General features: G+C 39.4%; 1 protein-coding gene across 1 annotated transcript in view; it reads left to right on the top strand.

Moving 5' to 3' along the window:
- LOC122812282 (complement C3-like) overlaps positions 1-19720 on the top strand; it is a 607672-nt gene that overhangs the window by 395334 nt on the left and 192618 nt on the right. The window contains exon 9 of the mRNA XM_044084683.1: positions 17026-17161. Coding sequence (XP_043940618.1) covers positions 17026-17161 — 136 coding nt within the window. The remainder of the gene's footprint in view (positions 1-17025; positions 17162-19720) is intronic.

The following is a 19720-nucleotide window of genomic DNA, read 5'->3' as shown; positions in this document are numbered from 1 at the left end:
GTTAAGGAGTGATTGGCAGCCAGTTCTTTGTTAAGCCTGATACTGAAGCTTTGAAAAAGACCCAGGCCACCCATAGCCTCCCCTTCTTAATGCAGTCAACTGCAAGGTCACTGTACAGTGGAACAAAGGGAAAGCCATTTCAATATTTTAGCCACTGGCAAGGATTTTTTAGCTGATTTTTAGTTTCACCAAGGCTGCATCTTGACAGCTATTTCTGTGAGTTGTCTAACAGTAAGTACAGTACATTTATTTGGTTATTTATTTTGTTGACAAGGTAGGACGTCATTAGTCTATTTTCTACCATGACATGTACCACAGATAGTATAATATTTGTAACAGAGTTACAAGATTATTCTGTACACTAAATTCTGGAGCAAAAGGCTTTCAATACATCCTCACTAATAGCAATAAAAACAAAGTATTTTGTTGTCAACATTTTATGCATAATTGTAGTCTCCAGAATGAATTGTGACAACTTGCAGGATACAAGCTATTAAAAGGAGAAAACTTTATCTCACAAAAGGTACATTCTGTCAACAGATGTCACTGCTGTAAGCCCTAGAGCTTAACTGACACTATTCATCCATTACATCGTATCAAAAATCAGTCCAGTTTAAGGTGTGTGACTGGAAGAGCATTTTAGCACTATTAATTAAGAAATCAGGTATAGTGTCTTAATGGCATAATTGAATCCTTGCTTCCCCCCTCCCCAGATGTGCATTAGCCAGCCTTGCCCAAGTCCCACCCAACAACTAATGATGTGTATGAATATTTAATGAATATTCATAGTGATGTCCTCACTGACTTCATCAAAATTCATCAAGTACTCGGCAGATCAGTCAGTCTAACATTAGATGAATCACACAATTTATATAGATATAACAGTAAAAAAATATATTACAACATTGGGTAAAATATGAGGCAAAAATTTGGACACTTGAGAGGTATGCACCAAAGCAACTGAGTATGGATAATTTGCTAAGCCAAAACACCAAGGGTAACTGCCACTGGATCTTCTATATCCATCAGAACTATCTCCAATTCAGACTTATGAGACCTTAGTTTAATGTCTCATTCAAAGGACAGTTGTAATTCACTGGAAGAAAGCAAGCTACATACCCCACACAAAACAAAGGATCTGCAAAGCAGATGAAACACATTTCTGTGTCTATGCCCAGGTACTTGCTTAACCAACTGAACAACAGGAATTCTCAAATCACAAATTAAGCTGCACAATAAGCCAAGAAGCAGTTTAAAGTATTGGAAACATCAGAAAAACACTGACATATAATAATAAAGACGTATTAAATGTCATGTGATGCCCATGCACTGGCCCAGTAATGAAGGAGCCTCAATTTTCACCACTAGCAACAGTAAGGTGTGTCCACATTGGGAGGATAACAAGTACACACAGAGTAAAGTACAATTTCCCTTAAGAGCGCACAGAGATCACAGTCAGTCTGGGGCTGGTTTCTCCCTTTCTGTCCAGATCAGATCCCCAATAAGACTCCCCAGTGGAACAGCTGTAGAGTGGAGTCCTTAGCCAGGGTTCCAAGCCAAGTCCTCTCAGCACTCTCTCTGTCCAACCAGTGATTCGTGTCCTTGCCCAAGTAGCTGACACACACACACACACACACACACACACACACACACACACACACACACACACACACACACACACTTTGAGATTTGATTTGTATACAAACACACAGACACTCTTGGGGATGGCTGGCACAGGTTCACTAGCTATGTCCCTTTCTCACCAGGCTATAAGGTAGTAATCCACTGCCACCAGAACCCCTACTTATCAGCTACTATAAGGCCCTTCCCAAAGGGTGACCAATTTCACTGTGTAATATTACTGTTATCCAAATAGTAAGTGTAACCCAGGGCTAATCTACTGCCACCAGAACCCCTACTTATCAGCTACTATAAGGCCCTTCCCAAAGGGTAAAAGCAAGGCAGGCACGGACGGAACACAGTGGCTCCAGGTAAACCATATAAGCAAGAAAGACAAAAGGGGTTTATTTAAAGTTACAAAAAATCCTTCTGATAAAAAATGCACAAACCGTAGTTTTGCTGAGCTTTTTTTCTACGTGACTTCTTCAAATAACACAAACAGTTGTTAAACACAAAGCACCTTAACATCTGGTCCCTCTATATACCTTTACGTTAAAAGTGGTATGAACCTAATGAAACTTGTTTATAACAGATATACTTTATTTATTTTATATTTACAACACATGAGGAGATCTGAAACTTAAACTTACTTCTTTATGAATGTAAATTTATGAAAAAAACAATATATATAATAGCCAAAATTTCTTATATATATATTATTTACAGGGCTCAAAAGCAATACTGGAATAAAAAGTTATGGATGTACATGGAATATGGTTAGAAGACAATAACATAAATATTTATGACATATCAGTATTTAAACATGTGTACCATACCATCTAGTGCCAATACCAGTATTAGAATTAATGATCTAACTATCCATCATCATACTCATATTATTTTTAGTCCTGGCTTGAAAAAAGCCCGTGACATCCTGTGGTTTATTTATTTAAGTAAGTTCTCCCTCTCTTCTTGAATATGTTTGGTGGTATTGGTTAGATGGGTGGGGATTATACCCTCTCTGTCCAAAAATTGTTGTGTTAATTCTTGTGTTTGTGTAAAGTATTCAGCATATATCCTCCTCAAAACAAAAAATATCATGGGATCCACTACCATCTTTTAAAATTGGGAGGATCCATAAACTATAAATATAAAACCGCCTTAAGTGATAACTGTGCCTCCATTCCAGCAATACCCAGAATGAACCACAACAACACACTGATGACTTGTCTGTGATTATGTTGCTTGTATTATAAGTGTTGCAGTTGTGTAAGCAAGCCAATGCTCATGTTAGTTGAGATTATCATGACAACCTCTCACCCTCCTTGGCAAATGTAACAATCTTCACGACACAATCTAATAACATAGAGACATTATTTATCTGTGGTACAAATGTAGATTTTCCAAACCTGAACCCCATAGATCTTTTAGATTCAGGACCATCTGAAAAAAATAGCTTCAGGGTTATGTTTCGTAGTTGCTGTTAATATCATCAGCAACAAATATTCAGGCACTGGTGATGAGGGTACAAACTAGAACCATCCACCATCAATATATATTAAATTTACCATCAATATAAGTCCAAGCGACAAAGTCGATGATGTTTTGTTATAAAATGTCAATAGTTATGAAAGTTTACTTCATGTGCTTAGATTTGTTTTAACGGCCACTGTTTATTGCCATGTTGACCTTGCAGGATGCTGACCTTGGAAGTCTTTGCAATCTATCTAAAACACACTATTCTCTAATTCCACCAGTCACCTAGTTATCAACCTCGTCACGGTTCGTAAATTTAGTCCCCACACAAACACACACCTACACATAATTGTGGCTTGTAGCTTGGCTTGGTTGGACGAAAGAAATGGAAAACAGTTAAGCATAATATTTAAGATATTGAATAGTCCCATGAAGAGAAGAGATAACCAGGAACCCTTGATGTTATTATGCAAAACTCGGCATGTCATGTAGGCCAACCTTGGATTATCGTTGGTTTACATCCAAAAACTGTAACTATGCCACTTGCCCTTCCCAAAGGGTGACAAGTTTCACTGTGTAATATTACTGTTATCCAAATAGTAAGTGTAACCCAGGGCTAAGGCTATTCTAGAGTGGCTTAGTACAGTATCACCAAATACATGCAAAGTACTGTAAGAGCTTAAATTATCTCTACACAAAACAGCCACAGTTAAAAGGTTTAAATATATTTAATAATAAATAAAACACAAGACAATACTTATTCATTCAACACAGTGACATTAGAGAGTTCAGAAATCACAGGAAAATGCTATAAAACAAAACTGTAGGATAGTCTGACATAAAATATAGAAAACAGATTAGTCTGGCTATATTCTATCTATCTATAAGAGAAATACTAAGTTCTAAATAACTTTACTTACAGAGCAAAGCAAGTGTCTGGTGAGTTGTCAGATCTAGATCAAGATACAAAATGCTCAATCTTTCTCTCTGAGAAAGTCTTAAGTTGGTAATACACAGTACTGCTGAGTCATTTCACATTACATCATTTTTATCACTTCTCCTTCAATCCCCAGGCTAACAGAAACTCAAAATTTACATTTCTTTGTAAGCTGCACCTGGCCAGGAAGCCATAGCAATAAAACACACTTTTAAATGTGAAACCTAGTAATATATATGTCCCAGAACAATAGAAAGAATCCCTTAGCCCAGACATCCTGTATCCGAGCTTGAGATCAAAGACAGTTATAAAATTCAGGGCTCATCAGCTTTCTTCCAGCAGAGTGCACTGTGGTTACATTTCTGAAGTTCAGCATATATCACAGATTTCTTATATTTAGTTTTTCTTACATTTGTAAAAACAAGCGTGTGGATCATATTAATATTTACAAGGACATAGAATTATTTACAAAGTTCTATCTAACTAGGCTGGCAGCCTTCACATGTGATACAACACTTAGACTCTGTACTTCCGTATTTCTACTCAAATTTACTTCTGTATATCTATTAAGATCCACTTAACTTTCACCTCGGTGAAAAATCATTCTAAGATGTTGCCTGCATGGTTAAAAATAAATACATTTACAACAACCTCTCTGGGTAGTGCAGCATCATCAGCAAACACTGAAGCCATTTCTTCAAGCATGTAGCAGAGACTAAGATCTACAGGACCAGACAATCTACTCATTATTTGCCTAGTGCAAACATTCAGTTGTTGTGTCTTTCAGCTTTTCCCGGTTAGGGGTCGCCACAGCGGAACTCCAGTCCGCTAATGATTGGCAGTAGATTTTTACGTGCCGAGTTGCCGGCCCTGACACACAACCTTCAACGAAGGTACACCCATTCACACATGTCTCCACACAGAAGACGGTCTATCTGAGAATCAAACAGGACAACGTCTAACTGTGAGGCGACAACGCTACCGCAGCACCACCACCGCAGTCAGTGCAAACATCCACTAAATTTAAATAATATCAACCTAAGTTTTAATCAACAACCAATGCATGCCTAATATCACTGGCAAATCTTCATATCAGTCAATCATGCATCATTTGCCTGTGACATAATGTGATTTGGCATGTCAGTCAAACAAACCATACCCACTTCTGGGCAGTCCTACTGGGGGTGGTACAAGGATCCAGTTATGCCATCTTAATTATAACCAGTTTGCATTAATATTGTCTCACATATTGCTATTTTTCCAGTAAGTGTAGCTAAAGTCTTAAAAACAGAATCCCTCTCAATATCAAAGCATTCAAAAGCCTCCAGTTCTTCAAAAAAGCACTGAAAGCACACTTCTAGCCGTGATAGAAATGTTCTTGCCACTCTTCCACTTTCTGATTTATATACAAGAATCTCAACATATACACGTGCATGTGTGTGTTTGTGTGTGTAAATAATTTTGTAACATGTTATAATAATTTTTTACCATGACTTGGATGTGTAAAATTATTTATAGATTATTTGTAATAACTTGTTAAACTCTTAACAGTCATACAAGCAAGCTGGTCCTGTTATGTACACTATAAATTATATACTCAGTTTTGTTTGTTTCATACCCATTGTAAGCTGTTTAGTGTCTTTGACTTCTGTTAACGTATCTGTTCTTGATTTACTCCTCAGTCCTCTGCTGAAAAGGGTTATACACCTAGATGAACTTAACCACTAAACAAAAGCAAATAAAATAAATATTGGCGTTAATCATTAACATAATAATCACTAATAAGGAAATCTACTACATTCTTTTGCTCACTGTATGAAATAAATTAAAAAGTAGAAATAACTCTGGTAAAACTCATTAAAGGCAATGAAAAGCTTGTTTAAAGTCCTTTGATAACTTTACTTAGTTTCAAAGCTTGTAGCCCTCCATCCACATTAGGAAAATTCTTATGAATCATAAATCATGTAAGACCTTACTGTAATACTTTGCTAAGCTCATCAGCATGTCCATTGTTTTTCATTTTAATAACCAAGTCCCGTTGTCTGTATACGTATCTTGTTGTCCAACAAATAGTTTGTGATGACATAGTCACAAAATTAGTTCAGTAAATATGCCCTGTCGATTCTTCCTTTTCTTTCTTCATTAACTTGCTGTTCTCATTGATCCTAACCTTCCACAAAACTTGAGGTGTCTGCCACCTTAGAATAGTAAGGGGTTCCATTTCTTTAATATCTTCAGTCAGTTTGGAGTGTTTTTCACTTCTTTCAGCTATTGTGAATAACTGCCTACCCGCTGGGAAGAAACACTATTAAGAACTGCCGAGAAAGTCAGCTTATACTTGCTTTTACATTTTCTACACTCCTTAATCACTTATGTAAATTGCATTCTTTGCTGCAGAGTAACTCCAGGAAAAATCAAGATCTGTAAGAACTGCTCATCCTTCCACAGTACATCATTGCCCTTGCCACAGTGAAACTTGTGCCTTTTCATACTGCACCACAAAGTATACTGGATATATCTAAATTTAACAGCAACTGCTAAGCTCTTCTGATTCTTTCTGACTTCTTTGTAAACCCACTCGAGTGTGCTATCATCATTTTTACAAAATCCAAACAGTCTGCCCTTTCTCAAATTCAGGCATGCAATTCAACCCCAAACTTTTCCTTCATGCCTTACAAAAGGTTGTCTGCACAAACACTACGAACACCACACCTCTAGCACCACCCACATCCGTACAACACACTCCTACATATGCAGGGGTATTTAATAAAAACAGTCCCATTCGATTCTCAGCTAGAGCGTCTTCTGTGTGGAGGCATACGTGAATGGGGTGTGCCTTCGTTGAAGGTTGTGCGTCAGGGCTGGTAACCCGGTACGTAAAAATCCACTACCAGTCATTAGCGGACCGGAGTTCTGCTGTGGCAACCCCTAACTGGGAAAAAAGCCGAAAGACACAAACAATACCTAAACAAAAGAGACCGCCGAAGCAAAAACACACATGCACATCACAACCCACAGCACCAAGCATCACACATAGTACACACGTCTGTGTCTCACAGCCTCTAAGGCCCAGCCACAAACCCAACATACTAAGTCATAGGAGACTGTCGTGAGACACACAGATGTGTCTCTCACCAGGCTATACAAGGAGAAAGTCACAGTAAGCTGCTTGTCAGGTGCCAGAATCCGCCATATCACGCACGCACTCAAGTCTCTTAACAACAGGTACTGTTATGACTATGTCATAGTCCATGTTGGTGTGAATGACTTGAGACGTACCTCTCTGGACTATATGAAGAGATACATGATTGAGCTCACTGAATATGTGTCCCAGTCAGGTATGTCACTAGCCTTAAGCACCATCCTGCCATCACCCAGAATGATGCCTCAATACAAACAGAAAATGATTGACTTTAACAATTGGCTTAGTTTCTGGTGTCATTCCAAGAGGTTCCAGTACCTGACAGCCTGGGAGAGCATGATTGACAGACCACGATGTTTTGGCAGAGGTGGCCTTCATCTGTCTACCCTGGGCTTCACACTTCCGACAAAGGCTCTTGCCTCCCCCATAGTGCCTCTTTAGGCAAAGTCATGAGCACAAAATTACCAACATGAAAAATTCTTCTAAACGAAATTTAAAGGTCATGCTGCTAAACGCTAGGAGTCTTAGCATGAAACTGCACTTATTGCAAGCATTCCTTGCCCTGGAGGATGCTGACATTTGTGCAGTCACTCAAACCTAGTTCATAGCTGTGGAGAGCACCCCAGCCTTACCAGGTTACTCATCCTACCATACTTTCAGACTTAAACAGAGGGCTACAAAGCAAAAGGAGGTGAAGTTTCAATATTTATCAAAGACATACACACCTCCAGGCTGGTCAAATGGTATGACGCACAGGAGACACAACAAGCGCAATTAACTGTTGACAAAACACCTGTTCAAATCATAGCTAGCTACAGACCCCCAACCATGACTCAGGACACCCACTCCATCTAGCTGGACTTACTTGAATCCATCAAGATTCAACCCTCTACCCTCTTCCTGGGTGACTTTAACTATCCAACCATAGAGTGGAAGACCTATTCTAGCCCAAACATGAACGCCCAGAGATTTCTCAACTTCGTCAATGCCAAAGCATTGGATCAACTGGTCGACACCATTGTGACAGGTGAAAATATCCTGGACCCCTACAGTGTCATCCTCCTTGGTAAGATCCGACCATAAAGCAATCACTTTTGAAGTCACCATCTCCCCTGACCCCCCCCCCCCATCAGGGTCAAACAAAAAAACTTTTCCAAAGCTGAATACAATCTCCTCAGAGCAGGTATAAGGAGCTTCACAGCCGCCATACCTTCATTTGGAACTAGCACTAATGTCCAAGCCTACACCAGAAAACTATGTGAGCACCTACATAGCTGTATGGACTCAGCAATACCTGACAGAACCAAATCATCTTCCTCATGGAAGAGTACACCTGTCTGGTGGACAGCAGCAATAAAAACCTCTGTAATAAAAGGAAAATAATTGCTGTCCAGGGCCAAGAAGGAGCAGGTGCCAAGTTGGAAGCAGTCTCTCCTTTGTCTGAACAAGCAAATAAGGTCACTGGTGAAATCCTCTAAGGCTAACTTCAAGCCCAAATTGGCCACATCCACTAAGGACAATCACAAGGCCTTCTTCACATATGTCTGCAGTCTCAAATATAACATCCAAATCTGCTCTGAACTGGTGGTCAGTAACACCACATACACAAATGTCATAGATATAGCCAACCTGCTGGCAAGCAGTTTCATGAAGACTTCACCCCCCTGTTCCCCCCATCAGTAAACCAGGGCATCCCCAGTGGTTTATTATTAATTGTGTGAACAACAAGCTGTCAGCACGTATGCTGCCGAAAATCAGATTGTCATTTGCACAATGTCAAGTGCATGGGCAGTCGAACACACTTATGCGAATGCAGTAGTGCATTCGCATAACTGTGTTCGACAAACTGTACGGAGATTGCAGTACAGTGGGGAGTGGAAATTCATCCATATTCCCACTGTAGTGCAATCTCAGAGTTGGAATATATTATTAGCAGGGGGTGTGAGGGGCGCAGCCCCACAGAGGGTGGGGGCAGAAGGGACTTGCCCCTCTGCAAAAACGTGATATCTTGTATATGAGTTTGATTTACATCTGCTCCTATATGGATATCACGTGATGTTTTCAGTGACAATGTCAACTCAAATGTGTCGATCATTTGGGTCGACATTGTTTAGAGTGGAGAGTCCAGTTCCGGTGTTTATTTTTGCTACTGCGGACGGCAAATGTTTTGCCTTTCGCAGTAATCATAGTAAATCTCCTCCAGTACCTGCCCCCCCATCACCAGGGAGCAAGTCCTTAATATCCACTCAAAGGCAAAAAATACAGTCTCCACAGGACCCAATAACATCCTTGCCTGTAGCCTACATAAACTCAGGCATGAGTTCTCAGCTCCATTAGACACCCTAGTCAACCAAAACCTGAGCATTGGCTTTGTCCCAGCTGAATTTAGGATAGCCACTGTCATAGTGTTGATAGCAACCTGACTTTTGACCACCACATTGCTTCCATTGTATGGGAGGCTTTCTACACGGCCCACCTCATAAATAAGGGTATTTCATCCAGGAACAAGGAGATCATAACATCCCTGTACTCCTCCCTTATCAGACCCGTTATCGAGTACAATGCCCCCTTTGGCATGTACCTTGCCAAGCACATGCAGCAGGTGGAGAGACTAGAGGTTCCTGACCAGGGAAATCCATGGTCTCAAGCACTTATCCTATACAGATAGGCTAAAAGCCCTGCCCCTTTATTCTGTCTCATACAGACTGCTGAGAGGTGACCTGTGTCTGGCATACAAGGTCATTTCAGACCCAGCCTTGATGGAGTTGCTTCATATCTGTAAGAAAAACTCCACTAGCGCAACCCGCACTCAAGGCCTTAACCTGGTCTGTGACATTAATAGAACTTGTTGACAGGATAGATTTGTGTCCCAAAGATTACCCCATCTGTGGAACAGACTTCCTCTCCATGTCAAGCAGAGTTCCTCTCTAGCCCTCTATAAGAGGAATCTGGATGACTGGATGGGAAACAGAAAATACACCCCTGGGATCCCACCTGTGTCTATGCTGGTCAGTGGAAACAGGTGCTGACTTTGAGGGAACATGGGTAAAATTCTTGGCTAGGCTTTTAAGGGCCTCCGGACCAATAGCCTAGTATCATCCTATGAACTTATGAACCTACTGCTGATCGGTGTAAACCAATTATCCAAGTGTCTTGACTGCCTTGTCATATATCTCATGTGTTTTTCACTTTACTGAAAAAATAGTATTATACTTGTCATGTAAATAAACTAACTTGTCACCTTGGCATACTTTCAGTCTTCTGGCATATCCAACCAGCAGATGCTATAAATGTCTTCAGTCATGTAGAATCCCTTATACTGTATTGCTGTTGTCTTTTGCATTGTGTTATCACCGCTTTCCTGTCATCATCACCATTTTAAGATCAGGCAACAGTCTCTCAATCAACCCCCTGGCTTTCCATTTCTTCCTCCACAGCCTCCTCCACTTCATTTTATAGCTATTTCTATCCCAGCCCAATATGCAAGATATTTTAACAAAGCAACACTGTCAAACCTCCTTCAAATATATAACTTTAAATAATAAAAAAGTGTTCATTTAATCTTGCTAAACTGAAAGATCAGTGGAGACACCCGACCACATAAAGCCCTGTAAAATTGTGTAAATCATCTATATAATTATTGTTCTACTTTGATCAACTATTGGCTGTGTCTTCAGAATTCACCATGACTACTACCACATTTTGCAGTGACTGTAGCCTATCTGTGTATAATAGACTGAATAAAAAACGGCTATGTCAAATGACTGTCACATTTTAATAAGATAGCAAGAACTGAGTTCTAACAGTGTTGTGTATATTTCCATAAACATGTATTTTTAAGTTCAAAATTATGAAGATAAGTCACAAATATCCCTAGTCCATAGTATAAGATACATAGATATATATTGCTGTTTAAAACTAGCAATAAAACCTAAGGGGAAGGATGGAATGTGTAGTGTGGTATGCATTTGGTAGCCATAAAACCTTGCATGCAGAATATCTCATGACTGACTTAGGTATTCATTAACTGCTCATTGTAGGCTGTACAGCTCAAGGTGTAAAGGACCTGCTTACACGATGTACCAATTTGTGATTCAGACACATTAGCCATAATGAGTAAAGACCTCATTATCGGCTAATTTGCATGTCTATGAATCACAGTTAATTACCACAAAATCCAAATCAGCACTTCTCATGGTATTTAACTGTGACGATGCATTGTATAAGAATAGCCACCCCTCAATTATGCCTTCTCTCTCATACACACACACACACACACACACACACACACACACACACACACACACACACACACACACACACACACGGTGAGTGGTACACCTAATGTTTTCTGGCCTTCCTCTTTGTACACGCAACATGTTGTAGTCATTGCACAATGCCCAAGATCCTCAATGTATAGTTTTAAAAAAGCTGTACTAATTTATTAGTTAATGCAGCGAGCTAATGCAGGCCTTTGTTGTGACAAATGTGCATTGTGTGAATAACTTTTCTCCTCTTTATATTGTTTTTTTAAACAATCAGTCTCTGGTGTCTACTGATGACATAGAGGACTAATAGCTGAGGTAGAAGGGTATGGATTCTGAGGTCTGCTATGTGCCTCTTAAGGCGTACTACTTTTTTCTTTGTGTCTAATAGTAACACACACCTTTTATTTAAATATATGCCTTTAAGACACTCCATATTGGCTGTCCCTGGCATATAGTGCTCCACCCACCCCGATCCACATAGGTTCGTAGGTTCATAGATTAGTACTACGCTACCTGCCCGTGTAAGCTATTTTAAGCCTAGCCATCTTTGTTAACGTGCCACTGTTAAGGTGGTAAATAAGTGAGTCCAGTCTCTTGGCAGCAGTTCAAAAATCTTTATTTCACACATGCATGTGGGAGACAGAGTTTCAGGAACAGAGTCTCCCCAAAGTATAAAAATCACTAGCTTATATACCTTTAATATGCATTGTCAGCAATTAGTTAGACAAAGTAATATAATACTGACCAATGATCTTTAAACAAGTTGCAAAACATATAGTTTCACATACAGTATAATCTTGTTGCTAGGCTTGGCAGATCTGGACAATTGACCAATCAGCTGTGTACACATCTTCAAATAGCACATACCAGTTCCCCTGTTGCTGGGGTCTTAGGCAGAGTATCTAACTTCCTCAAAACATGTTTATCAGTTAAATTCCAACTGTCAGCAGTTTGGTTTGAGAAGAAAAACATGCTTATTACTTCTTCAGTAACTGTATGCACAAATAAGGTCAGTACTTCAAAAACATAAGATTATCCGTAAAAGGACACAGCACATTCAGCTTTTTACAAATGTCAAGTTCTCTTTCTTCCCTTTGAGCATGCTCTTAATCACATACTCGGGCCCTTCTACATAAACATACATTTTTATTTAATTTCCCCTCTACACCACTCAGGCATGAGTATAGATTCATCCCTAATATCTAGTGTCCCACCTGATCCCTACATGCCATTCAGGCACATGAGAGAAGAGTAATCCCTGATGTCTAATATTCCCCCTAATCCCCATATTGTTTATATGTTGTTAAAGCACAGGAAATAAGAATTAAACTGTTGGGTAATGGTTCCCCCGCCCAGTGTTGCAGACTCTGCTTATTTGTCTAGGGGTGTGTGGAAGTATGATAGCCACGCTAATACACACATACACACACGCACACACATGCACGCACATGCACCCGCACACACACACACACACACACACACACACACACACACACACACACACACACACACACACACACACACACACACACACACACACCTGTCTAAACTACCCTTACTGCTACATCACAGGCAGACACATACTCACACATACACTCACAAATGCAGCCCCTCGCACACATTCATGCACACACCTCCAATTACCCCCTACTTTACCTCTAAACTCCTCAGTACTTACCCTACTCTGATAAAGACTACAGAGAGGTAGAAGTAGTAGCCATGCTAATCCACACTGCTGAGAGATTTTACCCTCCGGGAGTCAGTTCCCAGAAGGAGCACACATGTGCAAATAGTATGTGTCTTCCCTCTAGTGCCTTATTAGCATGTGTCATGGCCACAGAGACAGCCCGACTCTGTGCTGCATATCATGTATGCCTTGTGATAACCTTTATGAATTCAGCCCTAAGTCTTCTGCACTTGTCACCATATGAGTAAACAGAATGGGTGTTTCTTCCACGGTGCATCTCTGGTGCTTAACAGTGGTATCCACAAAATACTGAGCCCTGCAGAAGGCCTAACAAGACAAAACTTGTTTGAGTAGCTGGCATCTTGTAGGCTGCATTCTGCTGCATACTGTGACTGTTGTGCAAAGTAATGGCTACCCTATTGCACTAACTTGTATTCAGTAAAATCTCCATAATGTTTGTACTTTTGCCTAGGTAGTGCCTGGAAATGTTGATAGGGTCTCTTGTTCATTCAGTGAATTAATAGAAGAAATTAACAAAAAATATACATTTGCTTTTGTGTGACCAATTTTTGACACTGTACTATATCCTTAGGTTGCAAATATATATTTTATTCTTGCTCTATTTACCATTGCTCTTTGGCTTCTTTTATGTTTCTTGCTAGACCCAAACTTAAGTTCTGTTATTGTAATGTATTGTCGTGTGCAGTTTCTAATGCCCAGAACTGCTTCAATGGAAACTTTTCTTTACCATCGTTTCATGCCTGTTTATTTTATTTCAGTAATTATTTTAGCCTATACCTATATAACATCTAGATATGTGATCTGGCACCACGTATCTTTTACAAGCACTTCTTTTATCACTGGTGTACTCTGTTCATAGGTTCATAGGTAGGTACTAGGCTATTGGACCTAGGGCCTATATAAGCCTAGTTAAAAGCTACCTTGGCTTTTGCCACCCAAGAAAATTATTTTCCTGTGCCCCTGTTGAGCACAGCCACAGAAGTGATCCCCGGGGTGAATTTCTTATCTCCCATCCAGTCATCAAGATTTTTCTTGAAGAGTGCTAATGAGGAGCTTTGTTTGATATAGATAGGTAGTTTGTTCCAGAGTATGGGAAGTCTCTGGGACAGGAAACTATCCCTCCAGCATGTTCTGTTTATTGTGGTGACAAGGTTTAGGTCCCTAGAGCGTGTAGCTCGGAGGGATTGGGATTTCTTTAAGTGAAGCATGTCCAACAGCTCTGGGTGTGACATAGCTTTGTATGTTAGGCAGAGATTGCCTCAGAGTAGGTGATATGCGACAGAGTAAAGCTGGAGTTTTTGATACGGTCTGCGTAGGGCATCTGTTTGAGGCCAATAATCCTCTTGAGATGTTTCTGCAGCCTTTCCAGTTGTTATAGATGTCTTGTGAGGTACATACCAAAAGGGGGTTGTACTCTATAATGGTCTAATGAGTGACAAGTAGAGGGGAACAATGACCTCTTTTTTCCTGGATGAGAAGCCTTTTGTGATGAGGTGTGCCACGTAGAAGGATTTCCTGACTACTGTCCATCTGTGTCCCAAGGTCTCTTATCACACTTTCCGTGTTAAGTAGACTACCGCCTATGTGCTAGCTCATGGGTACAGAGTTTTTACCAAAAGGGATGACAATGCAATTTGTGGCATTCAGCTTGAGGCCATGGCTTTGACACCAGCCATCTGTCTCAGTGAGGCCCTTTTGTAGGATGTCCACATCGTTAGGAGTTTTGATTATGGCTCCTAGTTTGCAGTCATCTGCAAACTTGGTTAGCCAAAGACCTTCTGTGTTAGCCTGTACTTCAGAGAAGTAGATACCAAACTGGAGAAGACCCAGGACTGAACCCTGTGGTACCCAGGACTAAATCCTGTGGTACTCCACTTGTCACTGGTCTGAAGTTGGATTTGGAGTCTGCTACTTTCACAGTGTGGATTCTGTCAGTGAGCCAGTTGGCAACCCATCTTGTGACATAGGGATTTATACCTAGTTTAGTGAGTTTATCTATAATTCCAGAGTGTGGGATGGTGTTGAAAGCCTTGGCAATATCTAGATAGGCTGTGTGAATGACCTTACCCTCATCTACGGCTTTGGTGACCGCTTCAGAGAAGTCAGGCAGGTTTAGGAGACTTGATCTGCCTTTTACAAACCCAAACTGGGTGGGGTCCAGAGTTTGGAGATTACCAATGTCATTGTTTATAAGTTTCATGATGATATGTTCCATAGCCTTGCAGACCAGGCTCGTCAGACTAATGGGGCGGTAGTTCCCGGGGTCCATGGTGGCTCCCCCTTTGTGGAGTGGGATAACCGTCACTGTGCACCATTCAGTGGGCACAAAGCCTGAAGTGAGGCTATGATTGAATATGGTTCTTAGGTGGGGTGCCAGTTCATTCTGTAGTTCGTGTAGAATGCAGCCTGGGATGTTGTCAGGTCCCATGGATGCTGTGTTCTTGGCTTTGGAGAGTGTGTTATTTACCTGTGCAGCCTTGATTACAGGAACTTTGCATTCTTCCGGTATAGAGATGGGCCCTTTAGAGGATGAGAGGGGGGTAAAGTTAGCACTGAACCCATCTGCCAGGATGTTGGCAATATCAGTTGGTTTTGTATATTTAGTGCCATTGTGCTGTAACTCAGAGCAGATCTGAGTGTTGCCATTGAGATTCTTGACATAGCTATAGAATACTTTGTGGTTGTCTTTAGAATCAGTGGCGATTTTGTTATCGTAACTAGCTTTGAAGGATTTTATGAGGGATCTCAGCATCTTACTGAGGCTGACCAGGGAGTTCCTCCAATCATGGGATTTTACTCTTTTTTTGCAACAGTTTCTTTCTTCTGTTGTAGAGTTTGTTTATGGCAGGGGACCACCTGACTGGCTTCCTTTTTTTGGAGGATAGCATCTTGGTTCTGTTAGGGATTGCACGATCCATACACTCGTGTAAGTGCTTATAAAGTGCATTTGTGTAGGATTCAGCAGTCATACCTCTATTGTCCATCAGCACAGTCATGAAGTTTGCCACTTCTGTCTTAAGAAGCGTGAAGTTGGCTTTGGAGAAATTTTTTATGGTGGTTTCCCTAATGTGGGGTGGGGGGCGGGATGTGGATGTCTAGGGTGATTAGCTTGTGGTCGGATCTGACCAACGAGGAATTGACCTCTGGTGTGGAGCACTGGTTGCCCATGTTGGTAATGACTAGGTCTAGGATATTGCTGCCCCTGGTGGGGGTGTGGATAAGTTGATCCAAGACATTGGAATTTATGAATTCCAGAAAACGTTGAGCACAAGAGTTGGTACATGAGTAGTTTCCCCAGTTAATGGTGGGGTAGTTGAAATTGCCCATTATTAGGGTGTTAGGTTGTACCCTAATATTTTCCACCCCATTTACTTTTACAGGCCACTGTTAAACACCTTCTGCTTTGCTGAACTCATCACTACTGTTGTCAGTACAACAGGGTCTTATGCCATTCGTTCCATGACTACCAAAATCAAGTACTTCCTGAACCTCTGGGACAGTTTCCAGGGTCTTTTTCCATTGTCTGCACTTCCTTATGTCAAATTTTAATAACCAATGTTTGAATTTATAGTACTGCCTGTTGAGTCACCAGCATTAAACTATTTAAAAGAATGGCTGTTTGTGTTTTTCACCATATCAACACAATTTAATATGGTTTTCTTGCTTGTCTACTGAGATAGACCTCACATAACCTGACTAGGTGTGCAAAAAACATAATTGCCAACTACATTCAGTAAAACATTCCTGCAAGAAGAAATACTTTTGTCTTTTTGGATATGTACTACTATTTTGCTCTGTTTAGTTTAAGTTGATTTAATGGAGTCCTTTGCATTTTCCTAACAGTTACCTGGGCATATCTTTCTTTTTTTTTCAGGAAGTGATGAAAATGTACTGAACAAAATGAGGCATTTTGTTTCCCACATGCAGTGCTTATCTGAAAGCAATGGTTTAATACAAGGAAATCAATATCTAATAATGGGAAAATATTCAGATTTGTGGAAACTGGATAAGTAAGTTTTAGAAGATTGCATGTTAGTCTTAATTTTTTTTTTTTTTGCAGTTGACTATGCCTTTTTTTCTGTCTGTGCCAGAGATGCCTTGCAAACAGACCAAACAGTTCCTTCTTAACTCTTGTTAAAGACCCCAACACAATCCATAGACCTAACAGTGAACAGACTGCAGCTACCTGTCAGACAGGATCAGATTTGGTTGTCTTTAGAACAATAGGTGCTTCCATCCAGGAAATGATTCCTCTTGTCAATCTTGAAGAATCAGAGTTCTGCGCTTAGAAGCAGGACAAGATGACTAACTATAGTGAGGGAAGGCTGTGGTCCAGAGGGATGGTGGTCTTTCAAGAGGTATCATCCTTTTAGTATTTCTTAGTTCCTTACTAAGTAAATTGAGACACCACATATGTGCTGTGTGTTAACCTCATTGTCATTCCTATCCAGCCACTACTGTTATATGAGTATATATATATATATATATATATATATATATATATATATATATATATATATATATGGGTTCAAGTATTGCTGTAGACCAAGCCCCAATTTCCCATACCTGATCAGAAACAAAAGCTTCCAAAAATCAGCTTAATCTATTTCTCATTCACACCTATTTTTATTAAAGACTTAGACTAATTCCAAAGTCAGATCACCAGTTTCACAAGCAGTTGCCTTATACATATACCAACTTAAAATTAAAATATTTTGTGTGTAATTCTAATTATGTTTATTTTGTAGTTTTGAGATCAATTGTGGCTATAAAGGAAGTTCTGTTAACATTGCATATGTGAACCCGGCTTGCAAGTTACAGCTGTAAATTACAACTAGAATTTATGTATTCCAAATCTCCAAATGATAAAACTACACTGTGTAGAGAAGGCATCACTATAATATCTGATAAACTAAATCACCAAAAACTATAACAGTGTCAGTGGTGCAAATAGCACACTTTATTTTGATACAGAAGGTCTTGGGTTCTGTTCCCACAACAGGTAGGTTAATTGCTGACACTGCTGTGCAGTATAAGGGGGGTGCCATACTCCTGAGTGTGTTGTCCTTCTCATGAGGTTTTAGACTGAGGCCCCATCTGCTTAAGTTAGTGGTAGCTCGAGTGAATGTACAGGATCCCATGGCAACAACTGAAAAAAGTAGAGGCCCTTTATTCATTTACATATTATTTACAAATGTATATTTTTACATATTTATAAGTGTAGGTATTTACAAAATTACACAGTTAATTTCATAATGTCAGCCTTATACATTGTATATTTAAAACCTATCAATTTCATACTTACCATCTTCATACATTTTTCTTCATACTAGACCACCACTCTTTTTTCCATAACCGCTATCCGATTTTTCTTAACATTATTGACAGTAAACACTTCCCATTAAACATAATCTCATTTAATCTCTCAATCCAAATCAACCATACTACATAAACCATTTTTGTCCATCCTTATTTTATATTCTTTGTTTCTATTCTCCTAATATCCATAGTCAGTCATATTCATATTTATATTACTACTCTCTTTTAAATCTCAAAAATATTTTCGTCACATAATTATCCCATAATTTCTTCACCCTCTTACATTTCAAAAATATGTTCTGTGGTTTCTTCTTCACCACAATATAAACATATTCGCTCACTTTAGTTTTTGTAAGACATATTTCTTTTTACTAGAAACTTATTTTTTTCCAGTCTCCATAAAAAATCTTTGCATTCTACTTTATTACTACACCATTGATTTATTTCTTTCATCTTTTCTTCTGATAAATGTTCCCATGGATTAAGACAATAATATTGTTTCATTATATTTTTTACTATGTTTTTTGATCTTCTCTTATCTCACCAATCTCTAGCTTCTACATTTTTATTTTTTCTTGATAGTTTTCTATTTCTTCAATAAAACATTATTTTTATTTTTATTTCTTTTTATTCTTTCCCAGACCTTTTCATACTTATATTTAAACAGTGTTACTACTAGTTTCTCATTTTTCTTATTTATCCATTTCAGTAGTTTATACAAAATTAAAGTAGCTGCAAATACCACTAGATTTAATGATCCTAGTCCTCCTTCATCTTTATTCACATGTAATGCTACTCTCTTTTCTAGATTTAATCTAGAACCCCATATAACCAAAAAAATCATTTTAGTAATTGATCTGATGTTGTTAACCTTCATTCATTCATAATGGATGGGTTTCGGTTCCATCCTCGGAACCAACTCAGCCAATATAACAAGCTCGTGCCAGCCAAAAATTCTCGAGCTAAGGTTACCCATAGTGCCCCTCTCCTAATCTCCTCAGATCTTGTTTGCCACATAGAGTTTCAAGAAACGTCAGGCCAGCTCTCAAGCGAAGTGTCCTTTTTTTTCTCTGTTTGACAATTTAGCAATATATTTCTCTTCAATCTATCCTTATCTTAGTTGTTTATAACTAAAGATATTTTCCCTCTGAGTGAATTTTTTGTCCTTTTTCTCTTCCTTTACCATGTTGGTATTTCTTCGTACCATTGTTGGTACAGGCCCCTCCCTTCTTTACATTTGAATATTTTAA

The sequence above is a fragment of the Protopterus annectens genome, chromosome 9.part0 (genome assembly GCF_019279795.1).
Source record: "Protopterus annectens isolate FY-2018-M chromosome 9.part0, PAN1.0, whole genome shotgun sequence".
NCBI classification, from domain to species: Eukaryota; Metazoa; Chordata; order Ceratodontiformes; family Protopteridae; genus Protopterus; species Protopterus annectens.
This window is presented reverse-complemented; position numbering and strand designations above follow the sequence as displayed.